Source organism: Telmatherina bonti (assembly GCF_933228915.1).
Source record: "Telmatherina bonti genome assembly, chromosome: 21".
Classification (NCBI taxonomy): domain Eukaryota; kingdom Metazoa; phylum Chordata; class Actinopteri; order Atheriniformes; family Telmatherinidae; genus Telmatherina; species Telmatherina bonti.
The window spans coordinates 10,230,065-10,248,692 of NC_136630.1; the positions used below are offsets into that span (position 1 = coordinate 10,230,065).

Below are 18,628 nucleotides of genomic sequence, written 5' to 3' on the forward strand. Positions count from 1 at the left end.
GAAACATACACATGGCCGTTTCAGTTGAATGATGGGCATAAAAACTGAATTGCATGGGGTGCAATGGAGTGTCACCCAGATTGAGATGTTTTATTAAGGGCTTGTTAACCCATTTCTCAGTTACTTTGGATACTATCGGCAGCACACTTATTGGTCGATAGTTTGATGCATCTGTTTTTTTCCCAGACTTAAATGACTAAAATTAAACAGAAAATCATAATCTAATCTAACAGACAAACCAAAGATCCACCAAACAGTGATGTTATAAACTGGTTTGAGAATAAAAGAAGATATCTGGAATATTTGTATTTGAATCTGCAGCCATTAGAAACATAATTATGTGTGACAACATTTTACTTAATGTCTGTCTTAAATGTCAAATGTACAACTAATCTTAAAATGTAACAGATCGACAGAATATAGGTTCCCAAACTGAAATGGAGACCTTATTTTAGGCCCTTTAAGGATTTTGTAGACCCTTTTACCTAGAATTATAGATTTCTAGTGAGCTTTTCTGAAAGTTTTTAACATTTTGAGCCAAAACAACAAAATCATATCACTAATCTCTGTTTCTTCTTAAAATGTGTCTGTTTTGCTGTTTTTGTTTTTAAAGATAAGCATGTATATAGCACCATTTCTGTTCAGAACAAATAATCACATCTCCATTAACTATCATTTCCAAATAAGTTACTCCATCAGATCCATAAACAGGTGGCACCAACTTTAGCTGAACTCCTCAACATTTCCCAGAGAGCATAGTCTGTTTTATCTTTCAGCTTCTGTATGTTCTCCAAACACTCTGAGGGCTGACTTATGATCAAATAAATAGTTATGGAGTGTTTGTGGGCACTCTTAAAGCTCTGAGGAAAGAGGATATTAACTCCACACCAGCAGACATCATGGCAAGTCTGTATGTATGTGGAGGAGGTGATCATATCCCTAACGCTCCCCGTTGTTCTCCAGGATATTAACTCTTCCCTGTAAGCCCACCTTCCTGCTGACTGAGCGCATATTCATCTGGACTGACGCCAGTTCCTTGGTGTACATACACTGTAGCAGAGGGGCAGAAGGAAGCTCAGGCAAAGCTTAACATGTGTGTTTGGAGTGAGTGTGTTCAATGACATATGTAAAGCGTGATTACAAAAGCTAAGTTACTATACTTTTACACCTGAAGCAAATGTGAAATTTTGACACCATTGCATTTGACGCTCTGGGGACCAAGGGTATTTTAGAGAAATAAACCTCGCCTGACTCTTTCTAGTTTAAATGGTAATAAACACCACCTTTCAATGCCCCATAATGACCTGTACCTTGTTTTGTTTTTTTTATTTTGAATTGAAATTTCATAAACTGCTATGTAAATGAGGCTCTTTGCTCGAAATTTTTATTATAATTTCGAAGCATAACTAAAGGTACTGAAAGGGACTGAAGCGCCGCAGCTTTCCGAAATCACTGTCAGCTGCACACACTGTATCTGTTACCAAATTATACATCTGTTATGATGCCGTCGTGTCGTTTATGTTGAAATAAACTACTTGAGTAATGCAAATGTTTGTTTGAACAATTACGCATGGTATGCGTGCGTAAAAGCTGTTATCATAATTTATCGGCCTTGTAAATACAAACGGCAGCTATCCGACTGCTAATGACACCGATGCATAGTGATTGACACTGTTTGGAGGCGTTTCCTGATGCATCATCAGCTCTGATTGGACAAACACGTGTCATGCGCCACAGACAAAGGCTCTGATTGGAACACCTATTTTGACACAACACTGTATCACCTATGAATGGGCTACAGTGATGCCAGAACTACTGTCTGAAAGCCCGGAGACTCCTGATTGAGAGGGGGAAAAAGTAAGTTTCTATCTTTTATGGTTCGAAAGCTATGCTCGATTAAACACAACATGGTCCCTGGCATCGCCGACGATGCCGGAGTCCCCAGAGTGTTAAAGAGCGAACCACCTGAGTGCACGTAAAGTCATGATCAGACATATTTCATTAATTCAACAGCAAGTTGTACTGCATTTGCCCTATTCTGTCAACCCAATGAACTTTTAACTTGGTCTCTGTAACACTAATGACTTAATGTGGCTTCTTTATGCTTCCCTCAAGATAAACCAAACTGTCATCACCACTGGAGATCTTCACAAAACATCACTGCAACTTTAAAGGGGTCCTATTATGGTATTTGGAGTTTTCTGAGCTTTCTACAGTGTTACAGTGTTGAATCCTCATCAGACATGCGAATGGCACCGCTTTTTATCACCTAAACGCATGTTTGAGTTTGAGTTTGAGTTCCAGCACCATCTCCGTTCGGTTTCCATGGTGACGAAAAACGCGTCGTTTTAGAGAGTTTTTTCTACTTCAAAATCCTTGTGACGTCCCGGGAGATAAGGTTCGGTGATTGGTTACCTTCTACTGGTTAACAAGGGCATGTACAAATACATCAGGCGGGTGGAAAACGTTGGATAAAGTTATTTCCAACGATGGCTGGTGAGTTTACCAAAGAGAGACATCCTGCTGCATTCGTTGCTGTGGGTTGCTGTTTTCCACTTCGCTTTCAGGGTCTGATTCAGGTTCCAACATGTAGGGCTGTATGCTATGTGTTGACATTGTATTTTGTTTTTTTATTGAGTTCATATTAGCCAAATCCTTCTGTTTATGAGATGTTAACGGTGAAAGCAGGTGCGGTGCGCGCTCTCGATGTAGTGCAGTGGCGGGAGGCGGGGCTTAATGCGGAAGAGTCTCGATCCACTCGTTTTGCCCACAGGCTGATCTGACAGCCTACGGAGAGGGTCGGTCTGAAGTAAATAAAGCGATTTGTGACAATAACTCGATCAATCCCAGCCTTTCTGGTCTCAGAAATAAAAATAAATGAGCCTGAAATGCACATAATAGTTCCACTTTAATTACTCAGATCTGTGCTTACCATCTCCAAGGAACTGCAGCAATGCCAAGTCTATAGGCCGTTTCCAACGGGAGTCCTTCTCCAGAGCAATGCCATATCCTGTGGTGGCAAACACTTTCCCGCTGCCAATGGTCACCAGTTTGCAGCCCTCATCCTTTCCAGCCATGTAGTTCAAAACCGCAGCATCATAAATGAAGGCATCAAGCTTCCTGTACACAAGTAGATTGTTACTATTAGTCCTTAAAGATCATCGTGTTTGTGTGAGTTACTGTATTTAAATCTTACATGTGTTAAATTGCTCCTTACAACCTTCAAAGCAAAGTAGTTTTCAGACTTTTCTACCTTCCAGGCTGCCTCTGCTTTCATTTAATATCTGGGACAAGCAGCTCACTTGAAGCTTGCTTGAGACCAGCAATCCATCACACTGATCCTAGTCAGCTCTTTAGAAATGGTTGTTCGAAGGTGGCAAAGCCAAATGTAACTTTGACTGAAGAGAATTTAGAGAGAGATGTGCTACAAGATCAATGCTTGCATAGAACAGATGTCTACAGCTGGGGGCACCGTGAGGTCATTCTTAATCGCTGCTTTGCTTTGAGATATATGCTGATGCTAATTTCATAATGTGCCTTCTGTCATTTCTAGACCTTAAATGTTTGTGCCAAAGCATTTTGTTTGTACAATCACTGATTAAAGGAGGAATAACCATTCCCAATCCGGGTCCAAAGTGTATTATATTTGAGTATAAAACACAGACAAGTGTAAAATCTCTGCAGCTTGACTGATTTAGAGAAAAACAAATGAAAGGCAGTTTCTAAATGGATGCAGTTATGTGATAAATGCCCTGTGGTTTAACATATAAGCTGCTTAGTGGTCACCACTGTGGGTCCCACTGTTGCAGTGGGAACATTAGTAGTTCACGTCATCACGTGACAATCATGAAAATTGTCAATTGTGTTTTAATGAAATTGTTCCAAACATATCTCTGTGCGGAACTAGCCCAACCTGCTGGATGATGTGGCTAAAATGAAAGTTTTACATGCCATTTTCAGGTTTCGGATTATTTCCTTTCTGCACTGACACAAGGAAATCAATTAAAAAAGGATGCAATACTTGGACATAGTTTGGAGTTATGAACGCTCCTTTAAGTACTAGCAATCTAAGCTAGATCTTTGCAAGGATGAAATGTTTGACAGCACTTTTTTATACAAATTAAGCTGCACTGAATATGACTTTATCTCTAAAAATACACCCATCACACTGCCCTGATTCAAAAATAGATGTGTGGCACAAAGAGCATCAAATCTCTGCAGCATCACCCAAATTATTATAATCATTCCTGTGTCATGTCTTTATTAGCATGACGATCAGGTAAATACAACTAAAATTGTGCTTTACAGATAAAATGTAAGCAAATCTGTACCCAGTTTTCAGGCTCCTCAGGGCTTCTTCTACCCCCTTCTGGTTGTATTTCATCATGTGTGTGTGCATGTCAGGGTAGTTGCTGCGGATGTTCCTCTCTGTGCTCCCATTTGGGACCGTCCCGAAGCGAAATGGAGGGTAGTGCTCATGTGGTTTCTGAAACTGTGGAGAGACATGGTGGAAAGATGTGAGAGGAAAGGAAAGGAAAGGGTGGGTAGGGGAAGATTGGAGAAAGGACGGGTGGGTGACGATGGATGTACGGTAAGGACAGGTATGTGAAGAGCACATTTAAAAAGAAATGTAGGGATGGAATAGAAAGAAGAAAGAGACTGAAGAGAGGGAGAGAAGGGGGTGTGAAACCAAAATTTAGGAAAAGTGAAGATATAAAAAAAAAGTATATAAAGGGTGCATGAAGAGGGGGGGAAAGAGGAGAAAAAGGGGGGCAGAGGAAGGAAGATGAGAAAAAAAAAACATCACAAAGGAAGACCAGAAAGTGATTAAGTGAAGGAGGAGGGTAGGGGGAAAGGAATCGTTACAGGGGGGACACAAACCAGGAAAGTGAAAAGAGAAGAAAATGAGGGACAGGAATGAAAAAATGAAAGTACCAACAGAGGAAGTAGGACTACACCATTAAATGAAATTTAATTTTGGATCCAAAACATAATTTAATCAGCAGCTTAACCCAAAGCTGGATAAATAGACTGCCGACCACTCATTCAACACAATTAGATTGCATCTGATGTCAGTCAACATGAATTTGAATTACTCATTCTACACAGATGATCCTAATCCAGTTCAATCTGGGCCTGAAATTCACATTTCATGATGCATCGTAGGGTCAAGCAGAAATAGACCCATTAGTACTCAATTAGACCAGAAAAAGAGAAGACCTTTTCATCTCTGTTACACTGACCTTTTGGAGCTAAGTGCAAATGACTGGGCCAATCAGCATGCGAGTGGGTACAGAAGTGTGTCAGACATTGTACATTACAGGATAGGTTTGTATTATTTCACATTTTAATGTAGTAATCCCATGATCAGATGTTTACCGCAAGAACTATCATCATTCCTGTCATCAGATGTCCTCAGAGATATAGTTTCAGCCGTCTGAGTGAAGAGTGTTTAGTCTGGAACTACAGGGAAAACTGCTGCTTTGTCTTGGGGAAAAATAAGTATCTTATGAAACTCCTCTGAGACTTCATTTCTAAACAAACATTTAAGTAGAAAAAAAAAAACTCCATTTTTTTTTTCCTCTGTGGCTTTACTTGTTTTTTGTTTTGGATTTTTTTTTTTTTTTTTTTTTTTTTTTTTACTCAAGTGACATTTTGCGCTCTTGTTCAAACAGTGTGAAAGCGACGAGAAATGGAGACAGCACGGTGGGAATATTGATGGACAAAATACTGACAAGACAAGTTAAGACTCAGACACCAACTGTATTGACAGATGGCAGTAATCGATTAGTTATTCATACCGCTGGGCTTCCCGCTGATAGGAAAAGGACAGAGACATTCACAATCAAATCCTTTCAGCTGGTCGTTTGGCTCTCTATTGTGTACGGTTTATTAATCAATGTAAAGTGAAGAACAGAGAAAGGAGAAGAATATGCTGCGTGAGGTGCACTTCTGTGGAAAGACGTGATGGATTCCATATCTCCAAGATTCACAAAAGCACCCTGCTTGTGTTTTTGGTAGCGTGAACTTTCAAGAACTGTCACATTTCTTCATCACTCTGAGGTAACTATTGAACGCTTGTTTATTCGGTCTCCTACCTTCTTGTCAGAGAGGCCAGACACAGTGTCGATGTACTGCTCCTGTATCATGAAAGCAGCCAGATTGGCAGTGTAAGAAGCCAGGAAGATGACAGCAAAAAAGGCCCAGACCAGAACCATGATTTTACTGGTGGTTCCTTTCGGGTTTTCAATGGGAACAGAGTTGTTGAAGACGATGCCCCACAGCAGCCACACTGACTTCCCAATTGTGAACGTTGGACCGCCAGGAGCTGAGGAAAGAGAGAGATTTAGTTTGTGTTGAAATGCCCTTATCGCAATGCTAAAACATCAACAAGCCAGAGTTAAGAACTGTTCATGTGTAGCATCTGTACAAACATGAAATCTTTGAATTCTTGTCTTATCATGAAGACAAAATTAACGCACTCTCTCCTGCTCCTCCTTAGTAAGGTTAATGCCAAGGCTTTCCTTGGCTTAAAAAAAAACCCATCAAAGTCTGCAGCTGGACAATAAGTTCCTGGATATTTTTTTTTTGCCCTTATAACGGAGTTTGAACTTGGTAGGATGCAAGACTGGAGAGTAAATCCTTCTCTTTGGCCTTGCACTCAACCCCTGTGGGGAGTGTAGTCCAAACATCGGTCCATCCAATTCAGGATTGCATGAGGAACTGGAGCCCATCCCCACTGCAATTTTGCAAGTTGTTTCTGGACAGATTACCTGTGCCAATTTTGAATCCTTCATCAACCTAACTTTGTCTTTGATCCACACGAGGAAAATGACTTGACTAAAATTAATTAATTTAAAAAAGGGCTTTACCAGGATTCAGCCTATCCAAAGCAGACAAATGCAACATAGCTACAATCAAGATAATAAAATATTGTTGTTGGTGCCCGAGAACACTGCATTTTGACATTGACTGCTTAGGATGTCTTACTGTGCTAACACAGAAGTTGCTAGCGCTGCTGATTTTTTTTTTCGTTTTGCAAATCTTTTTTCTTTTTCCAGCCTTATTCAAGCTCTTTTAATGCATACTAATGTAGTACAGTTGTGGAATAAATATGTCAAAATTCAAGCAGAAAGTCAAATGAAAGATGACAATGAAATGAAGCCAAGAAACGGAGGATATCAAACAAATATTGCTTCTAAGTCAGGCATCTGTCCCCTCCCCTGCATAGTTCATAACGCAGTCTGCTATGTGAGCAGCCAGTGCATGACTTGCGACTGCAGAAGAACACTAACAACATGTCGCTGTAAAACACTTAAGTCAAAGACTGATGAAAAAGATCCACTATGCATCAAGCTAGCGGCCTGCTGACGTCAGGGAAGCTTGACCAAGCAATGCATGTGACGAGTTGGGAATGAGAATGTGTTGCCTCTGTGAGAATATTCTGACTCACAGGGTGTCATCCATCAGGTAAACCTTCCAACTGGCCTTTGAAGCATTCCTTTCTTCCACTTTTTTGTGTCCTTACTTTTCCAAAATCAACTTTGCAACAGAAAGACTTTCTCAAATCAAAGCTACATGGCACATACTGAAATAATTTAATGACAAATGCCAGCCCGGTTCTAAGGATCAGGAGCGGCCTCTGTTGTTTTGTTCCTGAAGCTGTAGAGTTTGAGCTTCTAGAACTTGCACAACACCCATAATTCAAGGTAATAGTATAAATACTCATTGAAAAATGTTTTAATTAAGTAAACTAACCTTTAAAATACACCCAACCAATTTTTGCCAAGAATAGTTTGACTGTCAGATTGATAACATTACATTTGTCTGCTGTTCATAGGGCATGTAATCCTAACCCATCTGATGCCCTTGTGCAAACTTCCAAACAGCAGAACACTTTCACTGCATCAGCCCGTTTCCGTTTCACTCTGCCATCATTGCTCATGTGTAGCAACGAAGGGCACCACCGCCATCAATCACACTTCGATTAGTGCAGCCACCATTGCTAATTAAAACAGGGAAATGACCTTTCGGACCTGGATACAGGCACGCTCTGTCAGTGCTGCATTGTGGGATTGATTAGCCTGCTCCGCAAACTCTTCTTGAAGAAGTTGAACCCTTAGAGGACATGTGGATGGAGTGGATTTAGGCAGGCTTACTGAAAAATACTCAGGATTTAAATTAAGCAGCTTAATATATACACTGCTCAAAAAATAAAGGGAACACCTAAACAACTCAATGTAACACCAAGTCAACCATACTTCTGTGAAATAAAACTGTCCACTTAGGAAGAAACACTGATTGACAATCAGTTCCACATGCTGTTGTGCAAGTGGAACAGACAACAGGTGGAAATGATAGTCAATTGGCAAGATACACCCAATAAAGGAGTGGTTCTGCAGGTGGAGACCACAGACCACCTCTCAGTTCCGATGCTCTCTGGCTGATGTTTTGGTCACTCTTGAATACTGGTGTTGCTTTTACTCTAGTGGTAGCATGAGACAGAGTCTACAACCCATACAAGTGGCTCAGGTAGTGCAGCTCATCCAGGATGGCACATCAATGTGAGCTGTGGCAAGAAGATTTGCTGCACGGAGGCGCTACCAGGAGACAGGCCAGTACATCAAAAGATGCGGAGGACGCCATGGGAGGGCAACAACCCAGCAGCAGGACCGCTACCTTCTTCTTTGTGCAAGGAGGAACAGGAGGAGCACTGCCAGAGCCCTGCAAAATGAGCTCCAGCAGGCCACAAATGTGCATTTGTCTGCTCAAACAGTCAGAAACAGACTCCATGAGGGTGGTATGAGGGTCTGACGTCCACAGGTGGGGGTTGTACTTACAGCCCAACACCATGCAGGATGTTTGGCATTTGCCAGAGAACACTAAGATTGCCAAATTTACTACTGGTGCCCTGAGCTCTTCACTGATGAACAGTTTGGAGACGCCGTGGAGAACGTTCTGCTGCCTGCAACATCCTCCAGCATAATCGGTTTGGCAGTGGGTCAGTAATGGTGTGGGGTGACACTTCTTTGCAGGGCTGCACAGCCCTCCATGTGTTCGCCAGAGGTAGCCTGACTGCCATCAGGTACCAAGATTAGATCCTCACACCCCTTGTCGGACCATATTTTGGTCCGGTTTGCCCTGGTCCCTCCTAATGCAAGACAATGCTAGACCTCATGTGGCTGGAGTGTGTCAGCAGTTCCTGCAACACGAAGGCATTGATGTTAAGGACTGGTCCGCCTGTTCCCCAGACCTGAATCCAGTTGAGCACATCTGTAACATCATGTCTCGCTTCATCCACCAATGCCAAGTTGCACCACAGACTGTCCAGGAGTTGGCAGATGCTTTAGTCCAGGTCTGGGAGGAGCACCCTCGGGAGAACATCTACCGCCTCACCAGGAGCATGCCCAGGCGGTGTAGGGAGGTCATACAGGCACGCGGAGGCCACACACACTACTGAGCCTCATTTTGACTTCCATTTTAATTTTGAGTATAAGTAAAATCCAGACCTCCATGGGTTGATACATTTGATATTTTCATTGATCATTTTTGTGTGATTTTGTCAGCACATTCAACTATGGAAAGAACAAAGTATTTAATAAAAATATTTCATTCATTCAGATCACCGTGTTACTTTCGTGTTCCCTTTATTTTTACCTTAAAACCTTTAGTTTTTGTCCCTCTTATTTGATAATGCTGAAAAAATGAGTTCATTCTCTATCATTTATCATATTATGCCACTGAAATTACACAAACACGAGCAAAACTCACCCTTTGCACTGACCAGACTGCGGTTGTAGCCGACTGGGCTGAAGTATTCAAACACAAACACCGTCACAGCCACAACCGTCAAACACATCACAAACATCATGACCCAAACCGCCGGGCTGTAGGGCTCTGGATGAGGAGGAGACATAAAGACACAAGCATGGCCTTAGCCTCTTTTCTTTTAAGACTTCCTGCTAATAAACATGAGATATTGAGGGAGGCCATACGTAGTAGGAGGATAGCAGGGGGGAAAATAAAAAACTGTAAGATACAAAAATGAAAGATGGCAAATACTCTGAGGATTTTATGCTGAATATTGTTGTTTGGGGTTTGGAAAAAGGGATTTAGGTATCGGTATGGTGTGTGTAAGGGGATTTAGTTGTGGGCAACAGTTGTTGTTGGGATAAAAGCTTAATGGGAAGTTTCCTGAAGCATCTGCAGAGACAGAACTTGTGTAAGTAGGCCACGATATAAGAAAGTAGTGGGGGGGGGGGGGGGGGGGGGAAGGTGGCAGCAACATGGGCGAGTATGTACAACTCATTCTGAGATAACAGATGCTGTAACAGTTTGAACCTACAGGAAAAGATTAAAATGAACATGGAAGAATTATTACGCACCAAGAAAAGCAGATGGGGATACAGTTCCATTGCTGCGTGCTACCATGACGCTGATGCCTGTCTCAACAAACGGCACGGAGAAGTCGATGATTTCGGAGCGCTCCTCATTGATGGTGAGAGAGCCAATGGCCATGTCAGCTCGTCTGTACACAACCTGTGAAAACAAAGCATAATTATAATCTTTTTAGCCAAAAAGAAGGAAAATTCATTATTTTATGAGCAATCCTTTTGAACAGGGATGCCCTTCTCAGAATGCTTTGACTGGAATAATGGATATCTGCAGGGGGAAATATTTCTCGTTTCAGCATACATGGTAGGGGAATAAAGCATCTGAAGACATCTCATTCCAGGTAGCTTTATAAATGTTGTACACAAACACAATTATACAGCTACTGCAGTGTGCCCTCAGGCGCAGAAACACAAGCAAGAAGGCTCTTCTGAAGAACACCTGTTCAGGAGGGTGTTTCATTTTCAGCTGCAGCTGTGTTTGAGAGGATTTGGCTTATAGAGAAACTGTGTTTACAGTTGACTGTGCACCACTTACCTACAAAAAAAAAACCACATGAAAGAAACTATCTCGACATGCACGGCTACTGTCAGATCTATCACAATGGCCATCAAAAGGTAGATTTGGACTGATCATATCCAAGCAGGTGGAGACTGGTGAAGTGCTTGAAAAAATAACACTTCTGGTTATCAGTCTGTCATAAATCAGTCAAAATTCTCTTGAATTTGTTCTCTTGCATAAAATGTTTATGAAATAGTCGTGGTCTCTTGGATTTTAGTTCAGTTTGTTTAGTCTTGTCATGTTTAATTCTGTTTTCCATGCCTTTTTTTGTACCTTTTGTGTTTTGCTTTGTGCTTTCTGTGTCATTAGTTCAGCTGGCTTGATCATCTAACTCAATTCATCTGTTTCTTGCTAGTTTTCCTCAATGAATTTTGGTTTCGGTTTGTCCTCACCACATTGTTGTTGCTTACTTGTGTTGCACTTGCACAAAGTCTAAATGTCTGTTTTCCAAGTCCTGCTTGGCTTTTCTTTTGATTAAACATGGCTTTTGCATTTAGATGACCATTTCACAGATTCTATTGAAATTAAGACAAAGATGTGGATTTGATGTTTTAAGCAAGCTAACTTTTTATCATTTCAGTCAGGTACACTTTAGTACTGGGTTGAACCCGTTTCTCAATCCAAAACTGCTTTAATTCTTTATATAATTATATTATATTCAACAAGTTGAAAATATTCCTCAGATATTTTGGTCCATTTTGACATGATTGCAAGTAGTGTTGTAGTAGATTTGCAGCAGACTTGTCAGCTTTCCATCCATAATGAGAGCGTCCCATTTCACCACGTTAAAAAGGCGGTGACTGTGGAAATCAGTTAACAAATTTGCATGTTCAAGAAACAAGTTTTAGAGGGATGGATTTGTGACATGACATTATTCCCTTTTTTTTTTTATTCGTCAGACCAGCCCAACTGGGACCAAAAAGTATGCCATGCTCAAAATAATTCAAATTCTCTTTCTTCCCCATTTTAATGCTCAGTCGAACTTTTCAGGTTTTTCTTCACATCTCGCATTCTTTAATGTAGGGGTGCCCAAGTCCAGTCCTTGAGATCTACCATCCTGCTGTTTTTAGGTGCAAACCTTCCCCAACACACCTGAATCAAATAAGTGGCTTGTTAGCAGGCCTCTGCAGAGCTGAATGACATGCAGAAGAGGAATTCAGCTATTTGACTCAGCTGTGCTGGACAGGGGTTGCATCTAAAGGTTGCAGGATGGTAGATCTCAAGGACTGGACTTGGGCACCCCTGCTTTAATGCATTAGCTACTGGCATATGATTGGTTGATTAGCTATTTACGTTCTTTTCTGTTTGTTTTGTTTCTTTAAGTTATTGAACAAGTAATAAAGATGCCAGTTTGTGTATGCTTGCTACCACAGCAAGCAATTAACATGGTGTCAACATGTACTGAGGTTGTTTGTGCCAATAATGCTAGAGTTATGTCTAGGTTAAGACACTCAAGATGCCCCAACCAATGGATTATACATAAATGGTTTTCTTTTTTTTTTCCTGTTTTTTCGTGTTTTGATTTTTTTTTTTTTTTTTTGCAGTGCATATCGAAATATTATTTTTTCCTCCAAATGCTGGATCTGTGATTAAAGTTCCTCTGTCTCAGACCTAACAGTGTTTAAAGTTTTTATAGTGACCCTGGTTTCACCAAAGTTAGGGAGAACTGTCTTCTCCTACTGCAGATCTTAGCAGGAAATAATCTGTTAAAATAAATAAATAACCTCATCTATTGATTAATCAATTACCCAATTAACTTTTTATGTGGATTGTCTTTTTTATACGACCTTTATTCTATTTATTAATTGTTTTTACACTAAAAATGATTGTATAATTTTATTATATAATATTTGGTGGCATTTCAATATTTGTGTGGGAGCAAAATAAAAGTCCATGTTAACTTGATTGAGCTTGTATGTTATTGCCACAGAATCTATTTTGGCTTAAAAATTTGTAAGAAAGGCTAAAAAGATTAAATATATATATATATATATATATATATATATATATATATATATATATATATATATATATATATATATATATACATATACATATATATATATATATATATATATATATATATATATATATATTAAAAGATCAAAAAGTTATCTGATCAGTGAATGTACACCTTAAATCTTCCCTTTCTTATACTCGTATGCACAACAGCAAAGTCAGTATAAATCTACCAAATGCTGCATCCTCACCTCCCCAATCATCCCGTTCCAAATCCCATGGACCAGCTTGCCGTGTTTTCCGTTGGTTACCAGATAAAGGTCAAAGGAGAACTTGATGGTTCGGGACAGCTTCTTAAGGATGTCTATGCAGAAACCCTTGCAGCACAGCTTGGTGTAGGTCTCTGAGTGACCAATAATGCTGTTAGAAGGGTGAGAAAGAAAAACAGTCACACAACTCTCAAAGTCTTATGTCTCAACCTGAAGTAATCACAGACCCTCTCCGGCAGCCGCAAATGTTACTATCTTTAGCTTCAGGGACAAAAGCTGCTGTTTTTTTTGTTTGTTTGTTTCACAGAGCAATTGCTAAATACTCACAAGCTGTCGTACTGACAGCCACCGTTGTCTACAGCTGCAAACCAAAGGGCAAGCGCTCACTGGTTCATTAGCTAAAATCAATATCAGTTAACAAGGCGTCTTTCAGAGAGAGAGAGGGAGGAGATGCCTGCACATCAGGAGCATGCACAAATACACTTCCAACGTAGTGTGACAGAGGCCACAGTGAATGGTGGGGTGACTCTTATGGGTCCTAATCAAAGCCCATTAAGGTGGAAAGCATCTATGGGACACATTCACTTCCTGTGTGGCCTTGCTACTTAATGGGGTGTAGAAAAAGAATAACAGGAGGTCAGGAAGTGATGGAAATGGTAAAAAAAAAAAAAAAAAAGAAAAGAAAAAGGTGACTTAATTTTCAGCTGCCAAAGCAGAGACCTAAAATCTACAAGGGATGAGTCATACTATGTGTAACTGATAACTTGAGTATGTCAGTGACTCAGCATAAGAGTGATAAAGAACAACTCGGTGAACAAATCAGCAAAAGACTGCATGAAAGGAAGTTTTGATTCATTAAAATTCCATTTGATTGTTTTCAAAATGATATTTAAAAAAACAAAACAAAAAAAAAGAACTTATTTGAAAGGCTTGTTTCTTCCATGGGAATCTAACTCTGATAAACGCAGTGTTAATTAATTGCTGCAGGAGCTGGCCACCTGTCGTCATTATACACACTCAACTAGAAATCCACCAGCGCACACACAAGTGTGCTCAAACTGGGACGTCTCTCTCTGTCTCTCACACACACACACACACACACACACACACACACTGCAAATCCTCTGAGAATGCTGCACTGTATGTGAACATGTGTTTGTGTGTGTGTGTGTTTGTATGTGCGTAGGGTCTCCACAAAAATGCCCAGAAACTGGTGCAGCGTGGAGGAGAGGATGAGGCAGCTGGACCACAAAGAGAGAGGAAAAGGTAAATTCTCAGATGTACGACTGACAGAAAACACACGGTGAACGGGCAGACGAGTCGTGACAGGGCAGAGACTTCCATTCAGTGTGGAAAAAAAAATTAAAAGAGGACGAGCAGGAGACAGTCTTATTGGTGAATTTCTGAAATTCACCCTGCAGGAATGAGGGTTAATGCCTTGCAGTCATTTTGCTGTATGCATTCCCACTTGCTGCATTTCCTTTTGTTTTTGCAAAAGCTGTGATGAAGCGATACTTCTAAAAATGTTCACAAACTACAGTTTGTGTCAGACCCCAGGAAGAATAGCTACAGTTTTGTTGCAGCTAATGGGGATCCAAATAAAAAGAAAGAAAGACTACAGTTGTGATTTCCAGGTGTTTCCATTGAACAGAGTTCAGCACATAAGCCGCAGTTCTCATAAAAGCTCATCCTGATATCGAGATTTTGCCTCATATCCCAGTAGCGTTATTTACACGTAGCGTTCTCTACTTGCTGTAGAGGATTTACCACAGTTTTACAAAGGCTTTCTTCCTTGTTTTCCTTTGTAATTCAGTCATCGTAATTTATAGTCACATGACCTTCCACGTTACATCTGGAGATGCATAAATGTGGCAAAAGTGTTTCCATTACACTTTAAGTTCTATATTAACAAGCTTGAACAACCCCCGTAATGAGAGCGTAAAAACTTCTATGGGATGTTGGAGATGTTTTTAGTAATGTAGGTTGTTGGTAGAAATGCACCAAAAGCAGCAACACAACTGTATATTATAAAATAAACATTTCCAAGAGTTGGTTAAGACTTTCTTTGAGGTTTGCACTTCTTCAACCAATCAGCTATGTAATACTGAAACTATTTTGTTATAGTTTTTAACACCTTAAAACAGAACTGGGTAGACTGGCCTGGAAGCCCTTATAGTCTCAATCTCACATGGGCCCAATTTTGCAGAGTATTTAAATGCCCAGAAAGATGTAAAACCTGACGAGCAGCTATCAAGCATGTTAATGGTGAAATTTTCAAGTTCTTTTTAGTGGTAAGTAAAACGTTTTAGTGTAATATTACATTTAAAATGTATGTCTGTTTTAGTATAGATGCCAAAAATACCACACAATTGCTGGTTGCAGTAACTATAAAAAGTCTTCTGGTGGTTTTTGTGAAGTTCTCAATGTTTCTTGTTCGCATCTCCTTTACAATCTGAAGACAGATGGACATTTGATTGACATGAGGAGCATTTGTTCAATTCTACTGCCATTAGCTTGGCCTTTTATCATTCTCTTGCTTTGACATGGAGAGTATCAATATGATTGTATAAAATTATGGATGAATTTCTATCAAAACTGATGGAGAAACCTTAAAACTATTACACCAAGTTACACATGGACACTGTTATGATGCATGGTTTGTTTTCACAGCTGGTCATGTGACCACCAGGTTGTGATGTAGGTTTGCCTCTATTAGGGATAATGTTGCCATTAGAGCTTCTAAATTAAAAAAAAAAAAAAAAAATAGACAAAATCCTTGTAAAAAAGACTATATATAGACTTATATATAGTCATATATACAGTCATATATATATTTGCAGTATATATATATATATATATATATATATATATATATATATATATATATAAACTAAATAATAGACTTGTCAGATGTCTGCACTCTCCAAGTGCTTCTACTTCTCATGACTTTTATATGTACCATTTTCACCCATAGAGAAGAATGCAAGGATGCAAGGAATTTAACATGGAAAGAAAATGAGTGTCCCAGATATGGAAGGAAACTTTATTAGTTTATTCAACTGTATTTCTTTGGCACAATCAGAGGAAAGGTGCATGGCTATAAGGATGCAGCTCCTCAAATCTTGTCCTGTTCTGCATCTTGTTTCCAAAATCTAATTAATCAACATGATGTGACAGAAAAAGTGAACAGAAATTAAAATTCTAATAACAAACAAACAAATTCTGTGTTGAGCCTCAATTTAGATGTTTACATTCAGAAAATCATTTGAAACAAGTTTTTTCCTCTATTTTTTCTCTCTCCCTGTACTTTTTTCCTATCCACTTAAACACAGGTTTTCAGGGTGGCTGGAGTCAAGCCAGAGGTGGATTACACCGTGAACAGACAATCAGCCTATCACAACGCTGGAAATTTGGAAATTGGAAATGAAAATTTCTGACACTGAAGAAATATACTCATAATAAAAAAAACAGGATATTCTTTAGAATTAAATGACATTTTTTTAGAAATTCTAATGGAACATTTAAACATCCGCAATAAGCTGCAATAGTTAAAACATGTTGCCAAAATGGCTTCACCATTGTTTGTGCTTTCAAATGACATGCTGGTGTGCAGCCTTTATCTAGTGTCCTGCTAATCCAGCCTTCCACTGATGGTGTAAACTAAATGCCATATCCCACCACCCTTCCCCCTCCACCACCACTACCAAACCTTCTGTAGTTTTCATAGAAAACAATGCACCTGAATTAATATGTAAATTAACCAGCCTTAAATAACTCAGAAATTCCTGAATATCACAGTTTCTGATAGTAAATGCAGTAAATCATCCTGAGCATTTTTCTTTTGATTATACTGTGGGTCCAAAACGTGCCAAAATACAGAGCCGTCTAAGCTTTAGAAACAAGAATCTATTTGATGTGTGTAACTTTAATGAGTTTGCACTGGTTTTATCAGATGTACACATCACTACCCTTCCAGTAGTGTATAATTCAGATGTGCAACATCCACCGATCCACTGACAGAAGAAGCATGTTTTCAGAAGCTCATCCTAACAGCAGAGACATGGTCACCATGACCATTGAACGGTCATTAAGGTACAAATCAGAGACTCTAACAAAGTCTGTTTTTGGACTGTGGAGGGAAGGCAGAGTACCCATCCTTTTCACAAACATTTAAACTCCACACAGAGGAGCCTCAGCCGAGGTTCCAGTCAAGAACCTTCTTGCTGTAAGACGACAGTGTTAAAGGGGATATTGCACGCAAAAATAACTTTTTTAAGTGCTCAGAATTGACTAGTAAGGTGTTTTAAGTCACAAACGGACAAAAAACTCCAATAAAAAACACTAGGACTTGTTTTTAGTGGACTAATTAAGCGTCTAAACAGCTCGTTTTATAAACGTCATTTTTATGATGTCATAAACTATTAAGTTCCTCCCTCTGCTGGTCTTAAACACCACCCCTCACACTGCCTGTCTTCAGCCCGACAGGAGCTGTCGCCAGTCGCATGGAAGAGGCTTCTCTACATAAACGCCTAGAATCAAAGGAAAAAGGAGCTTCCTGGAACAAACCGTGACCTGAGCAGTGCTGTCTGGGGGTGGTGTGGTTGAGAGAACCGGCTGCACTAAAACTATAGACTGCGTTTACCAAAGCAGGGCTCCACAGTTTAATTGATACTGTTTCAGATTGGGTATAAAGTGCATTAATGCCCTTTATAAACTATGTGAAGATGTTAAGTAATTTTCATTCTGTAATTTGTGCTAGAAATATTCAGGGCTGTACGGAAGCTGTAGCATGGGTGCTACAATGTAAACTGAAATGTGCATAATGTTTTCAGAGCAGAAGAGCTGCTGACTGACAGACTGAGCAGAGTTACAGGAGCCAGTGGAGCGGAGTCAAGTATCAATATAATCATGACATCAGTTTATTGGATCAGGCGCCAGTCATCTTGTTTTAGGTTTTCAACTAAGTTTCTTGGCACCTGCCTGCAGGGATTTGCTCCCACTTTGCCACAAGAGCATGAGTGAGGTCCAACAGTGATGCTGGCTTGCTGTCCACAGTATAGTTCAGTTTACAATGCATGAGTAGCGAAGGCCCTATGGGATAAAAAAAAGAACACAACACTTGAAAAGCACAAGCTGATCTGTGCATCCAAACTGGATTAATGTATTAGATTTATCTGCTGTACTGCAATGACCATGATAATTCAGGATGTAGAAGTGGGACAATGAACATAAATCAACTAAGATTCCACCCTAATTTAGCTGCTAATATGTTCGTTATATCCAAGGTTTTTTCCTTTAGTTTAACCACAGTCCTAAGTGCAAACAATATGGGCAAACAAGACTGTTCAAAAACCAACAATTCACTCATCGGTAATCAGAATGTTTGGCAATTAATCCAAAGAGCCAACAGACATCTGGACTTTTCCTGACACGCTTTTTCTTTAGCT

At 39.9% G+C, this 18,628-nt stretch overlaps 1 protein-coding gene across 1 annotated transcript in view; it reads right to left on the reverse strand.

The window, feature by feature from the left end:
* The window catches only part of LOC306771960 (glutamate receptor ionotropic, NMDA 2C-like), a gene marked incomplete at both ends in the record, with an annotated part of 64,010 nt that overhangs the window by 6,857 nt on the left and 38,525 nt on the right, over window positions 1-18,628 (reverse strand). Inside the window, 6 exons of the mRNA XM_079261327.1 lie at window positions 2,933-3,120; window positions 4,332-4,492; window positions 6,099-6,328; window positions 9,772-9,897; window positions 10,386-10,539; window positions 13,164-13,332. Coding sequence (XP_079117453.1) covers window positions 2,933-3,120; window positions 4,332-4,492; window positions 6,099-6,328; window positions 9,772-9,897; window positions 10,386-10,539; window positions 13,164-13,332 — 1,028 coding nt within the window. The remainder of the gene's footprint in view (window positions 1-2,932; window positions 3,121-4,331; window positions 4,493-6,098; window positions 6,329-9,771; window positions 9,898-10,385; window positions 10,540-13,163; window positions 13,333-18,628) is intronic.